At 38.2% G+C, this 26,641-nt stretch overlaps 1 protein-coding gene across 1 annotated transcript in view; it reads left to right on the top strand.

Annotated features, from left to right (window-relative positions):
* Positions 1–9,207: 9,207 nt before the first annotated feature.
* Positions 9,208–26,641, top strand: part of LOC126282454 (uncharacterized) — a 35,634-nt gene continuing 18,200 nt past the window's right edge. Inside the window, exon 1 of the mRNA XM_049982111.1 lies at positions 9,208–9,285. Coding sequence (XP_049838068.1) covers positions 9,245–9,285 — 41 coding nt within the window. The 5' untranslated portion in view covers positions 9,208–9,244. The remainder of the gene's footprint in view (positions 9,286–26,641) is intronic.

Below are 26,641 nucleotides of genomic sequence, written 5' to 3'. Positions count from 1 at the left end.
TGCTTTCGAAGACGACTCTTCTTCTTCATTGCTTTTTTATCACTCCTAAACATTGCTAAAACTCGGTGCACACAATTGTTGAAAAATCCATAGCTCAGAGCCCCCACACAAACTGCCTAAACTGCCACAGACTTGGGACCTAGGTCACAGAATGTCGTTCACTGTGACAATTACAATTGTAATTTCACAACTATTAAAGAAACCTAATATTCAACCTTGAAGCGATCTCACATTTAATTTTTGCAAGAGGTTCAGCCTATCGTAGTTCAGACAATACTTTTGGAATGACTTTGCAGAATTCAAATGCAAATCTAAACTTCCCAGAGTTCATATTCCACAACTAACACTTGCCAAAATCCAGCCCTGTTCCAACACTTTGCAAGAGTTTTATCCCTCAACTAACAGACGAGCCCTCAATTGTGAGCAAACATCCCAAAGATGTTCAGGCTCACATGGGCTTCCTCTTTGTCGAAATGTCTTGGTTCACTCATCTAGGGGTTGAACAGTACATGTCATATTACACGTCCTAAATTAGACACTTGTGACCCTTTGGTTAAATTAACTGGCTGACGGCAAGTTTGCGAAATTATATGAAACATAGAACGTTAATATAACATATAAAAACAGCAATAATAATATCAGGAACTAAATTAACGACTCATAAATGATGTGGGCACACAGTTGCCATTTGGTTAGAATAATGTTTATTTAAAAAGCAAAACAACACCAAAAGTGGTCGTATTTTAAATTACTATGACACTCGAGCACATATCCATTTGACACAGTTCAATCATTCACAATCTCATCGAGATTTACTGCCCCAATACACCACCTCATTAACTGCACGAAAACTTAGAGTTCATACCAGGCACGTGGCTGCTTACCGTTCAGAGACTAAGTCCCGTGATACCACACAACGCGAAATTTTCTAAGTCGTTTCACTTCCTAGCTACCTAAAGTCTGGCCATCCACTTTCATGTCTCCACCAGCACTGTCCCTCTGCCTATCCCCAGCCGCATTTCCTGCACCCTGAACATCCTCGCTGAACTGGCTAAGGCAGTTCTCTTTTCTAGAGCTGTCCATCTGACTGGCTACAACTTATTCTACATTATTTTACATTTTAACATGTTTAAATAATCAAATCTTGACCACTTTCATGTTCTAAATAAAGTGACAATAATATCCATTATATAATAAATGGTAAATTCTTTTGCATAAAACCAATACAATTCCCTTCTTACCTTTGGATGTCATGGCGACTAGCCTTGCACCAATGTACTTTCTGATAAATAAATAAAGAACAAAAATAACTTTTATGCACAAATTTTACAACAAATATTCTATAACCTAATGATTCAATAAGGTGTCATGCCATCATCGTTCACTGTGTTTTGCGTGGAGGAAACGATGATCTGATGCTTAACTGAAAATACTGATAATTTAAATTTACTGTAACTTTAAAAAAATAAAGTTACAGAGTTGATATTTACAACATTTGCCATTTTAATGGTACACTTCTATGTAAAATGTTGATTGTTAAAATCGACCAAAGCATTCAGATTTTAACATTGAGGTCTTTGTTACAAAAGTTGTCAATTTTGCTTTAACAGCAAATCCTAAACTATTATAGTTATGATCAATACTCAAGTTTTATTGGGATCACCATGAAAATTTATGAAGGCTGGTAGATTAAAGTTACTGTGGCTACAGAATTAAATAGTTCCCATAAAGGTTTCCATTTAATGCCGATCTTAGGTCCGCCATATTTAACACTGCTACATCTCACTGGCCACAAACAGCTTCCACAGGGTTTCCCTATGATATAGGTTCTTGTCCATTTCTTTCGCACACTACAATGCTTAGGTTTCATTCAGCACAATAGGCGCCTGTGAATTTCCCCATCTTGTGGCAAAGTTGCGCTCTTTGTGGCACACGGTCCTGGAAGACAGGGTTCGTTTCACAGTTCCTGAAGGCTTACTCTTTCGGGCACATACTTAAGTGAGAGTGAAATGCTCGTTAGCTCATGTGGGGACAAGCTAAATATAATAGTAAAAGAAACACATGACAATTCCAAAAAAACACGAAATGACGAACAAAAAAGTACACCATTCTGCTACAACAACAAAACATCCAGGAATCGGATTTTCCCTTTACCTATATAGGTCAACCACAGCTGGCAATATCAAAACACTAACTCCTACAACTAAAACTACTAAAATTGGAATCTGACATTTCCCTTGCCCTATATAGCTCAATCACAGCTAATGACACCCGAAACACCAACACCCACAATTAAAAGTATGAAATTGGCATTGGTCATTTCCCTTGACAAATATTGGTCAACGACAACTACTGATACCAATATACCAACACCCACTACTACAAAAAATTGAGTCAAAACCACAACACCTCAATAATTCAAAAATCAAACATCCCTATATAAATCAAAGCACATTCAGTACAGCATAAATACACAAAACATCCCAACTCAAGAAAAAGAAAGCAGTTCCTTACTATCAAAAAATTCTGCCACTTGAAAGTAGCTCAGCTATCCCAAAACACACACACACACACACACACACACACACACACACACACACACACACACATATATATATATATATATATATATATATATATATATATATCACCAGTCCCTGGTCTGAGACATCAGAACTAATACTACACTTCACAGTTGCAGCACTCAGTAAAAATAACTGGAGGAATTTAATAACAGACAACAAGTCTCCCCCATCTGCGACAACAACATAGCACTGTTACATTTCATCGTCATATCCATACCTAACAACAGAAGCCCACAATAAATTAAACATCTTACCACACCAGAAACAACTAACCAATAACACCTAACGAAAACTCCAAACTCATAAACAAACAAAAAATTAATTGATAACTCACTAAAAAAATTACCAAACCTTAAGTTTGGAACTACAAACACCACCAGCAACGTCAGATTTCCAACATCCATGCTCAAATGAGCTCACCCGGGTAGCTGCATGGTCTAACATACTGCTTCCCGCATGTGAAGGTATGCTGGTCCTTGGCACGAATTCGTGCTGTGGATTAGTCGATGTCTGGTGTGCCAGCCAGCCTGTGTGTGGTTTTAAAGGGGATTTTCCATCTACCTCGGCGAATGCAGGCTGGTTCCCCTTATTCCACCTCAGTTATACTGTGTCGGCAATTGCTGCGCAAACACCATTTCCCCATAAGCGTACACCATAACTATTCTACCACACAAAACTCACCTGGTATGAGATGTTCCTGGGGAGGGGGTCCACTGGGGGCTGCCGAACCACACAGTAATCCTGGGTTCCATGTGGGGCATCAGTAGGGTGGATGGACTGATGTGGCCGGTTGTGGAGTTGTGAACCACTGAGTGCTATGGCGGGATGAAGCCTCTCTGTCGCTTCTATGTTTCCAGTTTAACACATACATACAAGAGTCAAATGGAGCCAGTACAACACATCAAATTCAGCACATACATACACACTACTAGAGGGCACCATCAAACACAACCAGACGACATCTACGAACACAACCAACTCATAAACGCCCTTACATCACAGCTCAAAGTAGATGAGTGGAATCAGATGCTTCCATTGATCCAAAATATTACATATTGTGGTTAGTGTAGTCATGTATTGATCGTGTCCTTTTGGAACAGAGTTTTGTATGGTAAAATTTGCGTATCTGATTACACACTTTACTCGCACATTGTGTTTGTTTCATGATACGACACGTTGTTGCAAATAAGGTGGTGGAAACCATGGACTGCCAGTCTGGTGATCACATGCCTCATTTAGAAGTTTTCCTATGCCTGTGCCCAGTCACTCATGGAGCCTGTGCTGTAAAATGCTGGAGGTATGTCTTCCCTTTTTTCCTTCAATGTTTTAAGTAGACTTTTCAAAGCCCTGCTGTTGTGTACATGAAACACTCGTAAGAAATGGGAATAAACTAATGTAACTATTCTACCTTTAGAATTGTGACATAATGGTCAATACATCTGTCATGTTTAGCTGTAATTTTTTGTATAGAAGACAGAAGATACAAGAAAAGGAACATGCCTCAATGTAAGCACAACTAGAAACATCTTACCTATTTCTGATTTTGTACTGTATGTAAGCCTGAATAATTACATTACAGTTTCCTTTATCTGAAATACCGGTAGTACTTAAATAGTTCATGCATATTTCAGGGGGTTTAATAATCTGGTATTAATAGATGTAGCTTGCTGATATGCCTTTAAATAGTTTTGATCAATTTCGGCTTTTCTTCGAATAATATGCTCGTCATGAAAGTGCTGCTGTAAGTAGAATATTATATTTGTCATTGATAACAAGTGTTTTTATTCATTTAAGTGTTCTTACAAAAGCTATAATATGCTTTAAATATAAATATAACCTGATGCTCTTCTCATAACACGAGTCTACATTTTATGTGTTAAACTCAGCTAGTACACAAATATTTGCTCAATTGCAGAAATTCTTTAAACCATCTTATAAAGCTCACAACGCCATTTCGTTTCAGAAAATCGTGTTAGGACCACACCTGACGTTTTAATTTCACAGACTGGGCATATGATTAGCGAAACTGAACAGTTCAAATTTCTAGGTGTACAGATAAACAGTAAACTTTTGTCGAAAGCCCACATTCAGAATCTTGTTCAAAGACTTTTAATGCTGTCATTTTTACAATCGTATTCGAACGGTATCTGAAGTGAGTGATCGTTTGACGCGAAAATTAGTCTGCTTTGCTTATTTTCATTCGCTTATGTTGTATGCTATTATATTTTTGGGTAACTCTTCCCATTCTAAAAGGATATTTTTGGCTCAGAAATGGGCAGTTTGGGCAGTAAGTGATGTAAGTTCATGAACCTCTTGTCGACCCCTGTTCACGAGTCTAGGTATTTTGACATTGGCCTCTCAATATATATATTCCTTATTGTCATTTCTTGTTAACAATATTAGCTTATTCCCAAGAATAAGCAGCTTTCACTCAGTTAATACTCGGCAGAAATGAAACATGCCTTTGGAATAGACTTCCTTAACTCTTGGGCACAAAGGTGTGCAGTATACTGCTGCATCCACTTTAAATAAGCTACCACTAGAATTCATAAATCTTAGCAGTAGTCAAGAGTTTTCTCATAGGTCACTCCTTCTATTTTGTTGAGGAGTTCCTTGAAAAATTAGGCTGATTCTCCTTGTATTGTTGATTGCGTTTACTTAAACTTATGGCTTGACTATTTTTCGAGTTCATAAACATTTTATTTTTATCTGTTATTACCTCTATGTTGTAATTTCATGTACTGACACTTGCATGACCTTGGAGATTTGCTCCTCAATTTGGTCCGATGGAACTTGTCATGTAAATGAAAATAAATGAACACAAACTTCCTGACACCGTCATCTTACTTCATCGAATGTCAGGGTTCAGAAAATGTCACCAGTCTAGTAATGCATGTCTGTGTGAAATTGAGTAACTACATTAGATGTAGTTTTAGTTTCATAGATCCAAAAATAAGATGTTCTTCCAACAACAATAAAGAATATTAATGGCAAAAGCGAGCTCCACAATGTATTTTCATCAGTTTTGTTTGGTAAAGTGCTGTGAACTGAAACAACATTTTAAAACATCGACATTTATTTGCTAGCAAAATGAAGACATAAAAAACCTCAAACAACATTTATAAGGGAATGAATAGATTTGCTTATCTTAGTCATTGTTTTTCCCTTGCATAACTGTCGTAAACAACTGTATTTTTCTCCTTTATTAGAACTGACTCTTTCACTCAAAACGTTATGAAAATTGCTTAGTCAACTCATTTTCTTTTTTATGTACAGAGTGGGTGTCAGGCCTGTTCTGCTATTACAAAACCTTAATAATTTTTCGTTTTCAGATATCTGACCTTGCTAGTGGAAGAATACTCAGTGGAAAAATATCCAAGTCGTCGTACAACATTTGGAATTTGCCACGAAAACAAACCACAATTATAGTGAAAAATAAAGTTAAAGAAGACGCAAAAGTACAAAATGCACTGTTAATTCATTAGCGAGCGAGGCGAGAATAGGTTAACCTTCTATGTTACCAGACGACAACGCTGTCAAAACTTTCTTCCCCATACAATTTCATGGGACATGGCGTGAGGTGACGGTCCATTGACGGCCTGTGTGAATGCCGCCATTTGAAATGCATTGACGTGACGTGATGAGCAGAGTGAATTGACTTTAAGATATCTCGTTGTAGTAGAGGTTTCTTTGTTCTTATTTGTGGCTTCTGTTAATTGTACAACCTGAGAAGTCGTAATATGCCTATCAAAACAAGATCCAGTCTAACTGTAACACGTCACACCTGTTGTGTCACCTGAGTGTACAAAACATTTGAGCGGATCATCTGGGTGGCACGTTCAATAGCGTTGGAAACGGTGCTGTGTGTCGGAAACAGTGACCTCAATAAGCTCATTGATCAGAAACTTAGAGTAAATATCTCTGGAGTGAGTATTCACATGCGCAAAACAGATTTTGTGTTCTCAACATACATAGCCGGCCTGGTCACGTGTTCTTGGGACGTCGTGTGTTTGTCTGTACAGCGCCCTGTATATTTAGAATGTCACTACATCCCTAATACAGACAATACAGACGGATTGTGTTCGTACGTGTCGTGGATTGTTTATATATGTTGTGCAGACATTTTAACAGCATCCATTTGATACCGGGAATAAACCAGCTACGTAGCTTTTAAGGGCAAGTGATATTGCATTCTGCTTCTTTGCGGTAGGTGTCACAGTTCAGATGCACTCGAATTTTGGTAGTTTTCGGGATGATACGGCACTTTATAGTATTACAGAGCCTGGCGTACATTTTTGCAGTGATAGTCTTGCAAAACGACTTGACAGTACGCTAGTACTTTTGCAAGTGTCCGAAAAACACCGAAGTTGCCACAAATTACTGGTAGCACTTTGAAGTAATTACTTATCGCATTTTACGTACTTGCTCCCAGTTTATTAAATAAATAATAGACTGAGTAAGAAGGGGGGGAAAAAGGCGATCAGAGAATAAATGTACTGTAAAGCAAACACTGTTGGTCATGTAACAGTCAACCCATATAACACCATTTAGGGAAGTGAAAAGTGACACAAATTAAAGGGTTTCGGGACATTTTTACTAATATTTTACGCTCATTTTGACTTTTTGCACTATTGTCATCATAGTTTGTCAAGGTTTCTGAGTGTGAAGATGAAACAGATACCTCAGTGTACCAACCTATGCCAAATAATGCGGAATGAAACACACTTCTCAGTGAAAGAAAGTAGGAAATATGATAACCACAAGTTATATATACGAACCTGACAAATTTCGTATTCAGGTGGTTTTCGTGTGGGTACCTTTGGTAGCAGGTGCAGTGTAAAATTAAAAATAGCATCTACCTTTAGCCACACACATCAAAATTTTTCTTTGTCTAAACATTCCTCTTCAAAGTATTTTGAACTTACTTTGGAGTATTCTGTGGGGACAAAATTACTACTCCTTATTTTCTGGAGCCACATCTTTACTCGTTGTTCATCCTTCAGGAAACTTAAATATAAATCACACATAAACATTCTCCATGTCCTAGACACACTTAACATGGTCTCCTACTGTAACTTTATATTAAACAAAAAGGTTTGGACACACATATTATACAAAGCAGTGGTTGAGAAGGGAGTGAGACAGAGTTATAGCCTCTCCCCAATGTTATTCAATATGTATATTGAGCAAGCAGTAAAGGAAACAAAAGAAAAATTCGGAGTAGGTATTCAAATCCATGGAGAAGAAATAAAATCTTTGTGGTTCGCCGATGATATTGTAATTCTGTCAGAGACAGCAAAGGAGTTGGAAGAGCAGTTGAACGGAATGGGCAGTGTCTTGAAAGGAGGACATAAGATGAGCATCAACAAAGTGAAACGAGGATAATGGAATGTAGTCGAATTAAGCCAGGTGATGCTGACGATATTAGATTAGGAAATGAGGCACTTAAAGTAGTAAGGGAGTTTTGCTATTTGGGGAGCAAAATAACTGATGATGGTCGAAGTAGAGAGGATATAAAGTGTAGACTGGCAATGGCAAGGAAAGCGTTTCTGAAGAAGAAAAATTTGTTAACATCGAGTATAGATGTAAGTGTCAAGAAGTCGTTTCTGAAAGTATTTGTATGGAGTGTAGCCATATATGGAAGTGAAACATGGACGATAAATAGTTTGGACAAGAAGAGAATAGAAGCTTTCGAAATGTGGTGCTACAGAAGAATGCTGAGGATTAGATGGGTAGATCACATAACTAATGACGAGGTATTGAATAGAATTGGGGAGGAGTTTGTGGCACAACTAGACAAGAAGAAGGGACCAGTTGGTAGGACATGTTCTGAGGCATGAAGGGATCACAAATTTAGAACTGGAGGGCAGCGTGGAGGGTAAAAATCGTAGAGGGAGACCAAGAGATGAATACACTAATCAGATTCAGAAGGATGTAGGTTGCAGTAAGTACTGGGAGATCAAGAAGCTTACACAGGATAGAGTAGCAATGAGAGCTGCATCAAACCAGTCTCAGGACTGAAGACCACCACCACAACAACAACAACAACAACAACAACATTATAGGAAGACAATTACAGACTCCCACTCTATTATATTTATCTGTCTCCCGTCTTTCAAATCTATACAAATAATCGACAAGTCACTGATAAATGCATGGAGGATAGTATTTGCTGAAATACCTAACCATTCCCTTTCCTGTTCCACTAGCAAATTTACGAGAGGAAGCGATTGTTTGTAAGCTTCTTTACGAGCCGTAATATCTATTATACAGTCCAAAAATCGCAGAAAAATATGTCTACAGAATCAAGCGTCTCGAAATTTTTAAACATATACAGTGTCTCTTTCTAATATGATTACTCTAATTAGAGCTACACGGTATGTACCCATGAAAAGTTACTGTCCCTCCTTTCACATATTTTTCTTTGCATCCGTAGCAACAACAGTAATTCACCATCGGTATTACACTATCAACAAAACTCTTGATATTTTAAAGTTCAAACTCTGCGGAAAGCACACACGCACAGCAAAGCCCCTAAAACACGTCACAATCCTGTTTTAATGTTGACAACTTGCGCAGACCGCAATGCTCACTCCAGAGATATTTACTCTATGGTCAGAAACAAAGATGTAGATTTCGAATGACTGATCGGAAGTCATATGTTTGCAGTCGGCGCGAATTTGGATATTACAGCTGCTTCGTAAGTTTGACATATAATTGCAGAGCGTCGCCTTGTGATTGTGTATTTTGTTGGGTTGTATGTGTTTTGTAAGAGAGGCTCGTGATACATAATTTCGGTTAAGAGAGAATGAGCTAACGCCTTTTAATTGTATTGTGGGGTAAATATCTCCGGTTTTCAGTTTGGGAACAAGTGAATGATTTGAGGTTTTTGGACATGTATGCCTATTAACGAGTTCTAACCAAAAACTTCGTATTGGACCGCAGTATGAATATACTGATATTTGCTAGAATGTAAATATAACTGCGGAAAGCGCCCTATATTAAAGACTGTGTCACGACACATTCTTTGCAGTCTCATGTGTAAATTAAACCAGTTTATTGGGATTCCCTGAAAACTTGAGAATTTGTGCATACGGTGTATATTTGAATGCAAATAAAAGATACTAAACGAGAACCCGCGGTGTTCACGTATTGAATGACAGATAATCAAATGAAACATGGTGACAAAAATAAAATTGCAGTTTTAAACCCCCACAGAAAGTAAAACGAATTTAGTAACTCCACTGCATTATTTGAGTATTATAATCATGCACAACACTGGTAGGTTATTCTAAATTCGTTCTATACTGGTAATGTTTTGATGATCTTTTTTGATCTAACACTTTACATATTCAAGGACGGGGGACAATGATATTAATCACGTTACAGTTTCAGCCCTTCGTTTGATTTCGGTGATTATTAGCTTGAAAACGTTCTATCCGAATCGTTTCAACTGTCCATAAAATTCACTTATTTTATCAAAAATTTTAATATTGCGTGGAAAAATTGTTTTGTGTGTGTAGACTGTAGCGACTTGTTAAGTGTTACTTAATACCTTGGATTCTATTTGCTCTAGTCAGTGCTCTCAGCATAATATGCCAACTGTCTGTTTTAGAAATGCACCACAGCTGAACGTCAGTTCACTTGCCATTTTTGAACAGTGCTATGTACGCAATTAACGTGCAATTGTAGCCAGTTTAATTGTGCATTTCTGCCAAACTTAGAACCAAAACACGATGTAGAGCGAAAACGAGTTGCTAAGTCGAAATGAGTTTATAAAATGCCGAAAGTCAGATATCCTTGATATGCAAAATGCCCAATAACATCTCTTGGTGGCATATACACACAAATAACAACCCAAAATCCCACAGAAGACGCTTCATAAATAATACGTAAACCATTCATAGTACAATAAAGTTTTTTATTTAGTTGCATTAGACGAATCACATCCCAAGAACATTAAAATTACTTGCTGGTGCCAGAAACATACCTTAGGATCATTCACTAAGTTAAACCCTGTGTGTGAAATTCCTTGGCATTTAGCTAAGTAGCAAAATTAGTCAAAACAGATTAAATAACAAAGCTCAGAGCACTATTTTTGTACCTACGTGATTTCTTACTGTCACTTGAAGACAGAGTGCTGGCCTATTTTCATAGTTTCAGCCACTTTTACCCTAAACAGTTATCCTATGGGGCAATGCACCTACGAAAACAAATTAAGTATTCATTGAGTTATTTACTACATTGTGTAGATCCCATCAAAAACCAATTTCGTGGATGCTGGAGTGAGACATTTTTTACATTAACAGAAGATAAGCAAATAATAGAAAAAATCTGTATGACATAGTAACAATAAATTAGTTCAAACAGTGGAAAAATCCAGTTTGAAATGTAACAATATTGCGAAAGGGATAGTTCTTAATCACTATACAGCAGAGGTTCCAAGTCGCAGATAGGCACAACAAAAAGAAAATGGGCTTTTGGCCAACAAAGCATTTGTCAAAAAAGACACATGATTACAACCACAGTCTCTTGCAGCTGAAGCCAGTAGTCTGGCTTCAGCTGTTGGAGATAAAGTCCTTGTTGGTCGGAAGCTCATTTTGGGACAGTCTTTTTGTTGTGTCTATCTGCAACTTAACATCTCCGCTATATGGTGAGTTGTAGCTAACCTATTCACAATATTGTTACAATAAATTAGTGCCATTCACACTTAACCACTGAATGGAAAACTGTGCCCAATAGCTGAAAAAAGCATTGATCACAACAGTTTACAACCAGGGTAGCAGAATGATCCACCAAACTACTGTTCAGTATCCTTGACATCCTGTTGTTGTAGAATCTAAGAACATGTTGTGAGCTCAAATGTAATGAGATATCTCGAACAGAATAACACACTCCATACCAACCAGCATGAACTCCAAAACATCAAACATGTGAAACCCAGCTCACACTTTCCTTACATGACACCATGAAAGCCGTAGATTGAGGCAGTCAGGTAGATGCAGAATTTTTTGATTTACAGAAAGTATTTCACTAAATGCAACACCTGTGTTTATTATCAAAACTATGATTGTGTGAAATATTGAGAGAAATTTGTGAATGGGTAGTGGATTTCTTTACCTTGGATGGAGAGTCCTTGGTGCAGAAGTAATTTCAGATGAGCCCCAGGGAAGTGTTTGGGGATCTTTGCTGTTGATCTTGTATATTAATGATCTTGCAGACAATATTAATAGCAAACTCAGAATCTTTGCAGATGATGCTGTTACCTACAATGAAGTACTGTCTGAAAATAATTAAATACAAATATTCAGTCATATCTTGATAAGGTTTCAAAGTGATGCAAAGATTAGTGCTTGAAGTCTTCAGAAAAGTAAAACTGTCCACTTTCACAAAATGAAAGAACCGTGGTATCAAACGGTCTCAGTTGGAATCTGTCAACTTGACATTTACTTGGCTGCAGGCCAACTCTTTGTAGGAATGTGTAATGGATCACATTGGTTCAGCTGTAGGCAAAGCTGGTGGCAGACTGTGGTTTGCTGATAGAATATTAGGGAGATGTGGTCAGTCTACAAGAATGATTACTTACAAATCACTCATCTGACCTATGCTAGAATATTGCTCAAGTGAGTGTGATGCATGCAAAATAGGACTAACGGGGGGGACATTGAACATATTCAGAGGAGGACAGCATGAATGGTCAGAGGTTTGTTCAACTTCTCAGTGTCTCACAGAGATACGGAAAAAACTGAACTGGCAGACACTTGAAGATATATGTAGACTATCCGTAGAAAACTCATTACAAAATTTCAAGAACCACCTCTAGGGTGGGGTCTAGGAATATACAGCATCTCCTGTAGGGATTGTGAGGGTAAGATTAAAGTAATTACAGTCTGCACAGACGCATTTAAACAGAATTTTTTTCTGCATCTCTATATGTAAGTGGAATGGGAAGAAGCCCTAATAAAATGATGGGTGTAGTGGGACATTCTCTACCATGGTGTTCAGTGGTTTGCAGAGTATGGTTGTAAGTAGTAACTAAATCGAACCAAGTAAGGAAGAAAGCTGGTACTTTGAAAAACTTTTTATTAAACAACTTTTATACACAACATAATATTTCAACAATGGAAAATCTAGAATGGAAAAATGACAGTATCATGCTACTCACCATATAAAGCTGGTGTTGAGTTGTAGACAGACACAACAAAAAGACTGGTTTGTTTTTTAAGAGAAAATGGTTTCCTACATTTGTAAATATTCAGTCATGCTTGCAGTTGTCATGAAGCCTCGCAACACGCTGCTACTTGCCATATAGCTAACATACCTTTTAAATCTTTGAATCTAGATATTCAGTTAATTTGTAGAAAGAATGACTAATGAGATAGTTTTTAAGTTTTCTTTTGAACTGGCTGTGATTACCCATTTTTTGCTTTGTCTGATGGGAAGTAGAATACCTTTGCACCAGGCAGAATACATTTGCATGGGGACGGGGGAGGGGGTGGAGAAAAACTGTTCAGCTTCAATTTATTTTTGTCAGCAACATTGTAAATATGTTGGGAAGTGAATGCAAGAATTGAAAAGGCATTTGCAAGATGAGCAGTTTTCTACTTAACATGCTGTTCTTACTGGTCACTTTTGTTTAATAAATAGTTCATTTTCTTTAGGTACACACTCCAGAAGATAATTCCAGAAGGCAATGAGAAGTAAAAACGTGAAACAAACCACCACAATGAGAGATGCTCCTAGCAAAAAATGCGGAACTGACCATTTAGATTTGTTTATCAATATGTTGTCTCCAGTTTAACTTGTTTTCCAACAGGACTCCAAGGCATTTCACACAGGGAATTGAATGAAGAAAAATTTTTTAATTCCCTCTTGATTGTCAAGTCTTAAGGAGTCCAGTTAGAAGCCCAAAGCCACTGAACTAGAAGTTCCTTAGCAAATGATGTTTTGAAACTGACGGATCTAGGCTAGTTAATCTGTTTGGCCCCAACAATACAGGAATATTAAGATGATAGTTGTTCTTATGTGTAAGGGGTATAGATAGGCACCAGGGCTTTTTTTAAAAATCATGCTGACATGGAGGCTCTTTGCTGATAGTTTCCTCTTTCATTGAAGAGGCATTCATCCATGGAAAGGTATACTGTGTAGATGTAGTCATTACCAAATCAGTTGGCATAAAATAATACGTTTTCCATCTTACGGCTGGCTGTTCCAGAATGAGCATCATAAAAGGAAACCATTTTGGAGGTTGACGACCACATGATCATCTTCCCTTCACACTTCTCAAAGGATATCCACTATTCTATGTTGATTACATTATAGCTATGTCTAGTTGGCTCATTGTCATATTCTCAGGAAAGGGGACCCATCCCATTACCATTGTGAAGCCCCTTGTTGGTGCCCCACATTATGCTAGTGCCCCCAACTTCACTGCCCTGTGATGAACACTGGTGCTTCACAACTCTGGTCTCTTGTGGTAGGTGATGTCCAAGCTGTTGACATGGTTTTTAAACGTTAGAGAGAATGTTTGTATTCATTTAAAGCGTGTCTCCATGGTCTCGTCTTATTTTTCTCCATTCTGTGATGCGGGAATTCTGCCACTATTCTACAATGAATAAAGGGCTGTTATCAGATGAGGAAGTTGACATTCATCTAGAAACTGGGAGTATGAGAGGAGGAGGGGAGTGGAGCAGTTGCGACTCTGGCTGCTTCAGTTAGCTTACCTCTCCTATCTCATTGCACTTCCTTACTTTTTGATGTTTATTTTCCTCCCTCTGCTTTTCACCTGGATCCCTGTCTCAGGTGATGCCACAAAGATAAAGAGTAAATTAGCAGTCTCTGCTTTCCTTATTCCATAAAGTTTTTGACTTAGATTATTAAAGAAAGAATGGGAGGTGTTGACCTTAGTGTTTAGTCCCTTTCAACCTCCCCAAAAATTCGACAATACTATGGGCAGGATAGATTGCTACTCACCGTATAAAAGAGATGTCGAATGGCAGACATGTGCGACAAAAAGACTGCTGCACATGTGAGCTTGCACCCAAAAGGCCACCGTCTAATGTAGCGAACACACGTGCATTCATGCAAGTGCAACTAACACACAAGTGACCACTGTCTCTGGCCACTGAGTTCAGTCTCAGTCATAGCTTTGCTCTCGTGCCAAGAGTTGTCATGTGCTCAGTCATTGGCTGTCAAATGTGTGCTTGAATATGTTGTCAGGTGCGTATCTACTTAGGTTCAAAAGCTGTGCTTCCCATAGTTTAATTCGCATGAGGAATTTGTTCCACTCATGGGATTCTGTTACCCAGTTGTTATGAAGTCGTCATTGGAGTTTGTAGTACCTGTAACGACCGTGTCGAGTAGCGATGTTGTCACACCTGCTGCAAATTCTAAAACCTTCAAGTGGAATTCTGATTCAACAACATGGCAACCAGAGATGGGTAATAGGTGTGTGGATACAATGTAAAAACAGCATGGACAATGTGTTGGAAGCATTCTTCCCAATTACTGAAAACAAGTGTGCCATGTGAAATAGAAAATTAAAATGATGTTTTGTGTCAGGTCAGTTCTGTAGTGCTAAAAATAAATGGTGACCAGAGAAACACAATGTGCATAAAATGGAAATGTGTCTACCCAGATTATAATGGAACAGAAAGGACTACAAGATGGTGACCAAAATTTCTATGTCTCAACAATCTTGTCTGTAATAATGGGGACATAGACGTGGACAATGGCAGCAGAATTGGGAGAGCTTCTACAATCTTCCAACATAGATTCAAAGGATTTGTCCACAAAGCTTTGATCGTACTATTATCATCCTTCTGATGGCCATATATGCATGTTAGATGTGGAAAATATCAGTAAAATTGATACACAAGCTCAATGTTTTATACCAACAATTCTTCAGGAAAGTTCTGAAGGTCAGTTATCACAACCACATTTCAAATGAAGAAGTGCTGAGAAGTGGTCTATCTAGTCTGCACAAAGTCATTGCTGATAGAAGGCTGAAGCTTGCGGGGCATGTTCTCTTCATGAAAGATGGAACAACCCCAAATCAACATTCTGTCGAAATAAACAGATGGATACAGCAAGATCTTGAAATGCAAAGAAATAAACTTCTGCAAAGGATCATCAGTGCATGGACATGACCTGGGAGGAAGCTGAAAACCTGGCAGCTGATAGTTCACTGGAGGATTCTTGGTGCCTTATTTGGTACTGAGCATTGGAGGAACTAACTGTAAGTCAGTGGGTGTTGCCTATAACAGCTACTAAATGAAAAGGCACTAAAAGGTTAGGAAGTAACAAGCTAATAGCCAAGTAATTCTCTACAGTCTTTGTGAGGTATTTCAGTGCTAGAGCCCAGGTCAGTGGAAGACAAGTTGCATCGCTATGATGCCCATCTTATCACAACTGAACCGTTTGTCTGAAAATTAAATTTCAGTCTTCCTCTCCAGACATCACTCATTGTGACTTATTGCTGTTTTTTAAATGAAGACGCCTATGAAAAAACACATTTTGAAAGGAGAGTAGACAAAGTGAAACGTGGTGACGGATAGCAGTAGATCATAATAGAAGAAATTTTTTTGAGGTATTTTAAGCATTTGAAGGTTTGATGGGTCAATGCTTTGATGTGATAGGGTTCTACTCCTAGGATTCCAACCCCATCAGATACACTATATATTTTTCCTAGCCAAAATATTAGGTTGGAAGCATGGATTTTGAAAACATGATAATGTGAAACCCAACTAGCACTTTTCTCACATGACATACGGGAAGCTATATATCAAGGCAGTGAGGGGGATGCATTATTTCTTGATTTCCAAAAAGCATTTGACTCAGTACTACACCTTCGCTTATCATCAAAAGTTTGATCATATGTGGTATTGAATGAAATTTGTGACTGGACTGAAGACTTGTTGATAGTAAGGACACAGTAGTTTGTCTTGGATGGAGTCATTGTCAGATGTGGAAGTAACTTAAGGTGTGCCCCAGGCAAGTGTGTCAGGACCCTTTCTGTTCATGTTGTATGTTAACGACCTTCCAATATTACATGTTAAGCACTGTTTTCCTTTGTAATTTTGTGCAATAATGCAATGTTTGATTATAAACTTATTAATGAAAAAAATTATTTTTCAAATTACTCGACACATTATTTCTTTACTTTGTTTCTGGGGGAATACAATATATAGAAGCAGTATAAGTATTGCGTGTGAGTGTGAGTGTTTTGTGCCTCAGGAGAAGACCATTCGGCGAAAAGCTTGTGTGTCTAGCAGTCTTATTGTTGTGCCTGTCTGAGACTCAGTGTCTCTTCCAAGTGGCGAGTAGCAATCTATTCTTTTCATAATTTATATAAAATCTTTGAAATGTTAATGAAACAAACATATAGTGGAAGCATTGACATATCAACTGTTTGTATTTTTCTGAATTATTCTCCTTGAATCTGTAGATATTTTCCAAAACCCACAGTCCTGTAAAATGTACATTATGAAAGTGCACATACTTCACCCTGTCTTTCTGTGTGTGTCAGCCTCATAATGGTTGAAAAATAAAAGTGTAATCTTCATTTTATCCAGCATTCGTAACACCAAATTCAGTTGCACCCCGTGTTCAATAAATTGCATCCTGCAAATGAGTATTTAGGGATATGGAGTGAGTCAAGTTGTGTATTAGCGAGCAAAAGAGTCATTGCAGGCAACTTCTGTGAAATATACTAACCACAGATTACAACTGACACATTGTTAATTATGGGAATTGCTTCTAGATTATTTTGTAATGTGTTATAAATAATGGTATTATGTATGTAAAGTTGCCCTCAAACTAAAGGTTGGTTTGGACACCACAGTAGTTTAGTAGCAGGGTCCTTTGTTTGAACTTAGAACTGATTTACCAACCAATTATAGGAGGGACATACAGTTTAATGTTGACTCCGAATCATTACATAGCTTGTAATTTTTCACATGAACTGATCATCACTTGGTAATTTACGGAAAAGTATTAGGGCCACTGGGCTGAACTCCAGAGCTTTGGATTTGCAGCCAAAGAGAAATCAAGTCAACAAATGGCTGTCTCTTTGAAGACTCTTTACCCTTCATTATTTCTCACATCAGGGTGTTTCTATTGACTTCAAATAGCAATACTGGCTGTCTGTATACTGAAAAGTTGAAATCTTGTTAGGCATGTACTGAAACTTAGACTGTTGAATCTTAATACTCAGTAAGTGATAAGATACTCTTGTATTTAATTTTTGAAAAGCTAGTGATTTCAAATCTCCTCTCTGATTTTTCTGGCAGCCTGTTACTTTTGCACAAGAATATAAAACTGCATTCTGAGCCTGTAACATTTTCAATTTTAGTACTGTGGTTTTAAATTTCACTGTTCATCCTAAGTTTGATGTTCATTTCTCATCAGACTAATGTTTTTGTAACAATTGTAAATGATTATCATCTTCATCTCAGACTTGGTTTTCTTGTTAGAGCAATGAGAATGCATATATAGAACCCACAGTCTGAAAATTCAGGTGTGTTGTGTTTTACTTATAGATTATGACTGGCTGTATTGCAAGGTGGGGTAGTGCAATATGTCTATTATCCTGCCAAAACAATGAGATTGGAAGTAACCTGCCCAAATTCAGTCTCTCAGTAATATGAAGGAGACATTGAGTCTCTCTTTCTCTTTCTCAATGGGAAAACTGCTCAACTTTCAGTAAAATTACAATGAAATTTTTGCTAAAAGATATACAGTCTTTTCATTGTGTCTGTCTGTAACTCAATGCCTCCTCCTATTTGATGAGTACCAATCTATCATTTTTCATATTGTTATTCTGTACTGAACTCGCCTTATTCCTTCCTGTGTCACCAAAAGACTATTTCAATATGCTTTCCTAATGTCCCATTACTTCCAACCCCCTTATTATCCTGTATGTCTTTTCCCCTCCCAGCAGGGCCAGTCCTTCACTATTCTCCATGCACACACACACACACACACACACACACACACACACACACACACACACACACACACACACACACACCCCTTCCAAGGCATCCACTTGGTACACACACACAAAAAAAAAAAAAAAAAAAAAAAAAAAAAACCAAGATTTCTCAAATTAAAAGCAAAAAAATATTTCTTTTTATTCCACACATTTTCAGTATCGGTACTCACCTTATGGAAAGTCTGTTTGATTAAGGCACTGCTTGACATCAAAATTGTAACACACAGGGGGAAAAAAAAACAAAAACAATGAAATCTTACTTATTTTGCATGTACAATGAGGTGAAAAGTCATGGGATAACAATGTGCACATAAATAGATGGTGGTAGTGTCGTGTACACAAGGTATGAGAGGGCAGTGCATTGGTGGGGCTGTCATTTTTACTCAGGTGAGTCATGTGAAAAAGTTTCCAGCATGATTGTGGCTGCACAATGGGAATTAACAGACTCTGAATGTGGAGTGGTAGTTGAAGCTAGACTAATGTGACGTTCCATTTCAGAAATCATTAGGGAATTCAATATTCTGTTATCTTCAGTGTCAGAAGTGTGCTGAAAATAGCAAATTTCAGGCATTACCTGAAGTGATGGCCAGTGACCTTTACTTGATGACTTAGAGAAGTGGCGTTTGTGTAGAGTTGTCAGTGTTAACATACAAGCAACACTGCATGCAATGACCATAGAATTCAATATGGAACATATGACTAACATATCCATTAGGACAGTCCAACGAAATTTGTGTTAATGAGCTATGGCAGCAGACAACTGCTGCAAGTGCCTCTGCTAACAGCATAACATCATATGCAGCAATTCTCCTGGCTTGTTACCATATTGGATAGACACTAGATGACTAGGAAACTATGGCCTATTCAGATGAGTTTAGATTTCGGATAATGTGGGCTGTGTTTACATGAAATGGACCAGGTTCTGTGGTCCAACCGTACCAGTCATTGAGAGGAAATGGTTATGTTCAGCAGCTTGGTGACTATTTGCAGCCATTCATGGATTTCAACTTCCCAAACAATTGTGGAAGGTCACAGTTTTTTGCTGTTGATTTGAAGAACATTCTGGACAATTTGCATGAATTATTGGGCCACCAGACTCCCTGACATGAATTCCATCAAACATTTATAGGACATAAATGAGAGGTTAGTTTGTGCACAAAATTCTGCACCAATAACACTATTTGCAGTTATGGATGGCTGTAAAGACAGCATGGCTCAATATTTCTGCATGGGACATCCAACGACTTGTTGAGTCCATGCCACATCGAGTTTCTGCTCTACGCCAAGCAGAAGAAAGTCCAACATGATAGTAGGAGGTATCCCAAGACTTCCGTCACCTCACTATGCTGTGTAGTAAGAAGAATACACAATTTTGTTTGTATGTGGTTTTGGAATATACAGGATGTGAAATGTACACAAAGCTGCCAACTGTAGCAGCAACAATGGCTCCAACCAGGCTGAGCATTGGGTTGAACTGAGATTTGACTATAGGTATGGGTAATTCGTTCTATTCTAAAACTTCCTGGCAGATTAAAACTGTGTACTGGATCAAGACATGAACTGAGGACCTTTGATTTTTCATTGGAAAGTGCTCTACTGACTGAGAATGCCTCTGTGAAGTTTGGAAGGTAGGAGACCAGATAATTATGGAAGTAAGACTTTGAGGGCTGTTCATGAGTCATGCTTGGAGACGTCAGTCGGTAGAGAAGGCAAAGTTCCACACTTCAACTTTTGGTCCAGCACACCCATTTAGTCTATCAGGAAGTTTCATATCAGTGTACACTCCACCACAAAGAGAAAATTACATTCTGGCATTCTATTCTGCTTCAGCCTTATGGCAGAGTTCATCAGTCATAGCAGCTGTTGGCGTGCCAGTCTCTCAGCAAATGGCCAGGTGTTTTCAGTTGTTCGAAGTACTGGAAAACATTGGCTAGAGCAGTAGCAGAACAATCTCTGTATCTAGGTGGGTAGTTCAGGACAGCAATGGTGACATGTGATATTAAGTTGCCTTGTTCACAGATTGTCACAGTGACTTCGGAGACTCATCTCGGCTAAGCCACTTGCCAGAAATGCAAATTATGCTGTCCTTATTAATATCTATTTGAATCAGAAGTGATTGTATTGAGGTGTTATATCATGTTTTATGTAATGTAATATACCCGTGTATAAATTTCTGTTTGCCATTATAGAATTATTTGTACCTATTATGTGTGACCTGCAAGATCGGACTAACTGTGCAGTCTTCGTTACTGTAGACTTTGTTTCCTTCTGCAACTTCTGTGCTGGAAACTGAACAGATCTCTTACAAATCTCAAATTTCCAATAAATAATGAAGAAATGTTCTTTGTTAATATGAATACATTGATCTATTAATTACAACAGTCAAATATGTCATACATTCCTTTACGACCAAGGAGCAGTATCATTAGATTTGCTCAATATAATTACGTATGATAGTAATTGACCTTTATTCTCTCTTGGATGACAGCTAATTGAATGATCTCAAAGACTCTCCATATATTGGGGACATCATCACGATTGTCACAGACGTCCTCCTCCTGTGGACTGCACCATATTTCCAAGGTAGGAGCAGACGACGCAAAACCAACAGGTACTATGAAGCTTAGTAAGATTCCTGTTGTCATCCTGACTAGCAGATATGCTGTGTCCATTCAACTTACACACACAGAAAGAAAACAAATTTCCAAACTGCATGCTATACTAACTCATTACTTAAATTTTTGTTGTTGCAGTCATCATTCATTGGTTTGGTAAATATTGTGCAACACCTCTGCTCATTAAAGTGATGTGTTACCTTAGAACTTGTAAACTTGGTAGTACCACCATATCATCACACTATGTGCTGGGCTCATATGACGATGATGAATGTAATCTGACAATGTTTATACTCAGAGCTACCCCACATGATTACATCCATCACAATAGTGTATGCAGAGCTGGTACTCATCCAAACAGAAGTTGTGTTGTCATTATTAAATCCAATGCTTTTGTTGCGCACACCACTGTTGTTGTGACTCTTTCCACCGGCGTTCTTCTCACTGCCACTGTATTAGTGGATGTCACAACAGTGATAAACATACTGACAGTAGATGGTGCTCCAGACTTCATCCCACTGACCATGTGGATACTCGTGTTACTGCAAAGTAGCCAGTTTCTTGCCATCGCTCAGGTTTTATTGGTGTGACAGATTGTGTCCATGTGTAGCGGTTCCGCCTGCTGTGTTTCTTCATTTGTTGTCCTCGGTGTTGACGTACTGCATTGCTACACTGGCTGAAAAATGGGTTGTGGATTCCGACACTGGCTACTGTAAATAATGTAGCCGACAGGTGCATAGTTGCGCTTCACATTACTTTAATTTCACTGTTCATAACCCCCTAACAATACACAAGTTATTTGCACAGTGCACAGTCTCTCTAATTTAAAACACTTATGAATAACGTTCTGTAGGAATGGGTACTCATTATCATATGAAGTCAAAATCAAGACTACGTGAAATAGAGGTTAAGACTGAGAAGGAAGAACAGGAACTAAGAGTTGCTTGACTGGCTTACGCTGACCAAATATTTGGGAAGATTGGTAGAGTCCAGCGAGAACATGATATCTGCTGTACTTCACTCCTTTCAACTAAGATAGAAAGCGGTTTTGTAATATTAAAGATGATTTAGGCCTCTGTAAGTCTGTTGTGTACCACAAGACAGACTATTATAACAATCAAAGAGAGATGTAAGTAATATCAGTGATATACTAGACTAACAAAACCAAGCGAATTGATGTTGCCAAGTATAGCAGAACTTGACTATCCATATCCTACAGGACCAGAAGCATGGTCAGACCACAAAAAGGCTGGATTATCGGAGGAACACTTTTATTGACCCACATCATCATAATACAGTACAGCACAACTTCAGTGTTCAATTGTAAATACTATCTGAAATATTGTTCCATATTAAAACAGCAGCAAAATAAAAACATTCACACAATGAAAAATCTTTCAAAAAAGTGTAATGTATAGTGGTGCGTATATTGTAAAATATGTCTGTATCGTACAGTAATGTATTGTCTCTGTGAGTGGCAGTTGAACATCTGTTCATACCTTATTACAGTACTGCATTAACATGCAATTGATTTACACTTAACTCTTTAAAACATGAGAAATCTAAAACTACATCTACAGCTATACCTATGCTCCGCAAACTGTCATGAAGTGCTTGGTGGAGGGTACATTCAATTGCACCGCTTATTAGGATTTCTTCCCATTCCAATCACGTATGGTGCGTGGAAGGAATGATTGTTTGAATGCCTCTTTGCACACTGTAATTATTTTAATCTCACCCTCACAATCTATATGTGTGTGATACATAGGGGTTGAAGTGTATTCCTAGAGTAATCATTAAAGCTGGTTCTTGAAACTTTGTTAGTAGATTTGCTCAGATTAGTTTACATTTATCTTCAGCAGTCTTCTAGTTCAATTTCTTCAGCAGCACTGTAGCACTCTCCCACACTGGTGCTCATTCTTACTGCCTTACTCTGTATGTGTTCAATATCCCCTGTTAGTCCTCTTTAGTGCAGGTCCTACACACTTGCGCAATCCTCCAGAACTGGTCACACAAGTCATTTGTAAACAATCTCCTTTGTAGACTGATTGCACTTCCCCAGTATTCTACCAACAAACCGAAGTCTGCTTTACCCTCAACTGAGACCTTGTGAGCATTCCATCTCATATCATCACAAAGTGTTACATTCAGGTATTTGTATGAGTTGTCTTATTCCAACAGTGACTCATTGATACTACAGTCGTAGGATACTATGTTTGTTTTTTTCTTCTTGTAAAGAGCAAGTTGCCAATCTTTGTACCACTTTGAAATCTTATGAAGATTCGACTGAATATCTATGCAGTTTTTTTTTTTTTTTTTTTCAGACATTACTTCAGCACAGATAAGTCCATCATCTATAAAAAGTCTTAATATTGTGTGAGAGGTCATTGATAGACATCATGAACAACAAGAGTCCCAGCAGCTTCCCTGGGGCATGCCTGATGTTATTTCTACATCTTGTAATGACTCTCTGTCTAAGATAACATGCTGTGTCTTCCTGCCAAAAAGTTCCAGCTCAGCCACAAATTTCACTTGATACCTCATATGATCGTACTTTTGACAGTAAGTGTAGGTAGGGTGCTGAGTTAAACACTTATCGGAAATCAAGAAATATTACATCTACTTGACAGCCTGATCCAAATCTTTCAGTACGTTATGTGAGAAAAGTGCAAGTCGGGTTTCACATGATTGACTCTTTGGACTTCATACTGGTTGGCATTGAGGAGGTTATTCTGTTCAAGATACTTCGTTATGTTGGAGCTCAGAATAAGTTCTAAGATTCTACAACAAATTGATGTCAAGGATATTGGACGGTAGTTTTGTGGATCACTTCTTCTAGCCTCCTTGTAGATGGGTGCGACCTGTGCTTTTCTCCCAGAACTGGGCAAGGTTTTTTGTTTGAAGGGTCTACAAAAGAGTATAATTAAAAGGGGCTATCTTGGCCACAAATTCACTATAGAACCTGACAGATATCCCATCGGCTCCTACAGTTTAGTTCAATTTTAACGATTTCTTCTCTTTCTCAACACCACTGACACTAACACTGAATGCTGACTTCTTTTATCTTTCCAGTGGTAAGAGGATGAAAAACAGGGCAATTCTCCTGGGTTTTCCTTCATAAAGGAACATTTGAAAATAGAGTTAAGCGTTTCAGTTTTTGCTTTGCTACTCTCCTGTTTCATTCACTAGGGTTTGGACACTAACTTTGGGGCCACTAACAGCCTTTAAATATGACCATAATTTCTTTGGGTTTTATGAAAGTTAATTTGACACAGTTCAGCTATGGTAGTCATTGAAGACTTAAACCATTGTTCTCTTGACATCCAAACCTGCTTCATTTAGCAGCTCTGTATCTATAAACCCAATGCTGTTTTTCTGGGGGAACGCTGGGCGATGTGTACCCCTAAGCTTTTTCATCGACAAAGTAATTTTTTTACGATGTTGAGAACTTGGAAGAGTGCCAAAGATTTATTTCACGGACATAAATTTTTTATTTCATTTTTTCATGTTGGCACCAGTTAGAGTTGACGGTAAATTGAGTTCATGGTTCAGAGTAGTTCCAGGGGTAAGACAAGGCTGCAACCTGTCTCTGCTGTTGTTCATATTATTTATGGATCATATGTTGAAAACAATAGACTGGCTGGGTGAGATTATGATATGTGAACACAAAATTAGCAGTCTCGCATATGCAGATGACTTAGTTGTGATGGCAGATTTGATTGAAAGTTTGCAAAGTAATATTTCAGAGCTATATCAGAGATGTGAGGACTATGGTATGAAGATTAGCATCGCCAAAACGAAAGTAATGTCAGTGGGAAAGAGATATAAACGGACTGAGTGCCAAATAGGAGGAACAAAGTTAGAACAGGTGGACGGTTTCAAGTACTTAGGATGCATATTCTCACAGGATGGCAACATAGTGAAAGAACTGGAAGTGAAGTGTAGCAAAGCTAATGAAGTGAGCGCTCAGCTACGATCTACTCACTTCTGCAAGAAGGAAGTCAGTACCAAGACTAAGTTATCTGTGCACCGTTCAATCTTTTGACCAACTGTGTTGTATGGGAGTGACAGTAGCTAGGATGGTTGCAGGTACTAGTAGATGGGAACAATGGCAGGAGGGTGTCCACAATGAGGAAATTAAAGAAGAACTGGGAATGAACTCTATAGATGAAGCAGTCAGGGCGAACAGGCTTAGATGGTGGGGTCATGTTACACGCATGGGAGAAGCAAGGTTACCCAAGAGATTCATGGGTTAAGCAGTAGAGGGTAGGAGGAGTCAGGGTAGACCAAGGAGAAGGTACCTGGATTTGGTTAAGAATGATTTTGAAGTAATAGGCTTAACATCAGAAGAGGCAACAATGTTAGCACTGAATAGGGGACCATCAAGGAATTTTATAAGGGGGACTATGCTCCAGATTGAACGCTGAAAGGCATAATCAGTCTTAAATGATGATGGTGGTGGTGGTAATTGCGATAGGAACAGTACCAGTGCAGTTTTTGGAGGGAAAAGCAATGTCATTGACTGTTTCAAGCAGAAAACTAACAAACTATTTTACTTGTTCTCCTGCATCTAAAAAACCAAAAACTGTCAATAATTCGTGTGCAAGTGAAAATGCAGGAAGTTCAACATCAGTGGATGACAAAAGTGAAACTGTAAACCTGAGCGCTGAACCTATGTGTGAAAATGCAGTGAACAAACGTGTGCATGATAGAAAATTAAATGATCGTTCAGAGTGTTGAACTTTGGAACATGTCCAATACCATTTTTTTGTAGTTCAACATGTTGATGACGTCATGGCTAAAAGCAGATGGGTGGTATCCCATGCTTCAGTTATAAGTAATTTTCGCTGCATTATATCCAATGTCAGAGTACCCTCAAACTTTTTTTTTATTTTTTTTAGAAAAAAAGCACTGTATAAACCAATCCTTTATTTTTACAGCTATTATCCAGTCATCTCTGTTTCTTTAGAATGACTGAGTACCAAGGAGAGTCCCTCTCATTATGAAATGTTCTACTAGGTACATATCTAACCAGCCCATGGTCAGTTATTCTTTTAAATTTGAGCCATAGTTCCCCTACATGCTCACGCCCTTTGCTGAAAGTTTCAAGTTCCTCACTGAGATACGACACTACTGATTTCTTATCTATTTTATTGAACACACATATCTTTCCTTTTTTTAGTAGTCCTTTGTACTTAAGTATTCATTGTTGCCACAACAGTGTCATGGTCACTGACACTGGTTTTTATGTGGGTATCCTCAAAGAGGTCAGGTCTATTTGTTACCAATATTTCAGTATATTTCCAACATGAGTAGAGTTCTGAATTATCTGTTCTAGGCAGGTTTCAGTAATGTTTCACAGGATGTGTTGGCAAAAATACTCGTTCAAAACCAGTGGTAGGCAGAAAACATCTTCCAAGATTGTCCTAAATGCTTTCTCCGAAAAT

This window comes from Schistocerca gregaria, chromosome 7 (assembly GCF_023897955.1).
Source record: "Schistocerca gregaria isolate iqSchGreg1 chromosome 7, iqSchGreg1.2, whole genome shotgun sequence".
Lineage (NCBI taxonomy): Eukaryota > Metazoa > Arthropoda > Insecta > Orthoptera > Acrididae > Schistocerca > Schistocerca gregaria.
This window is presented reverse-complemented; position numbering and strand designations above follow the sequence as displayed.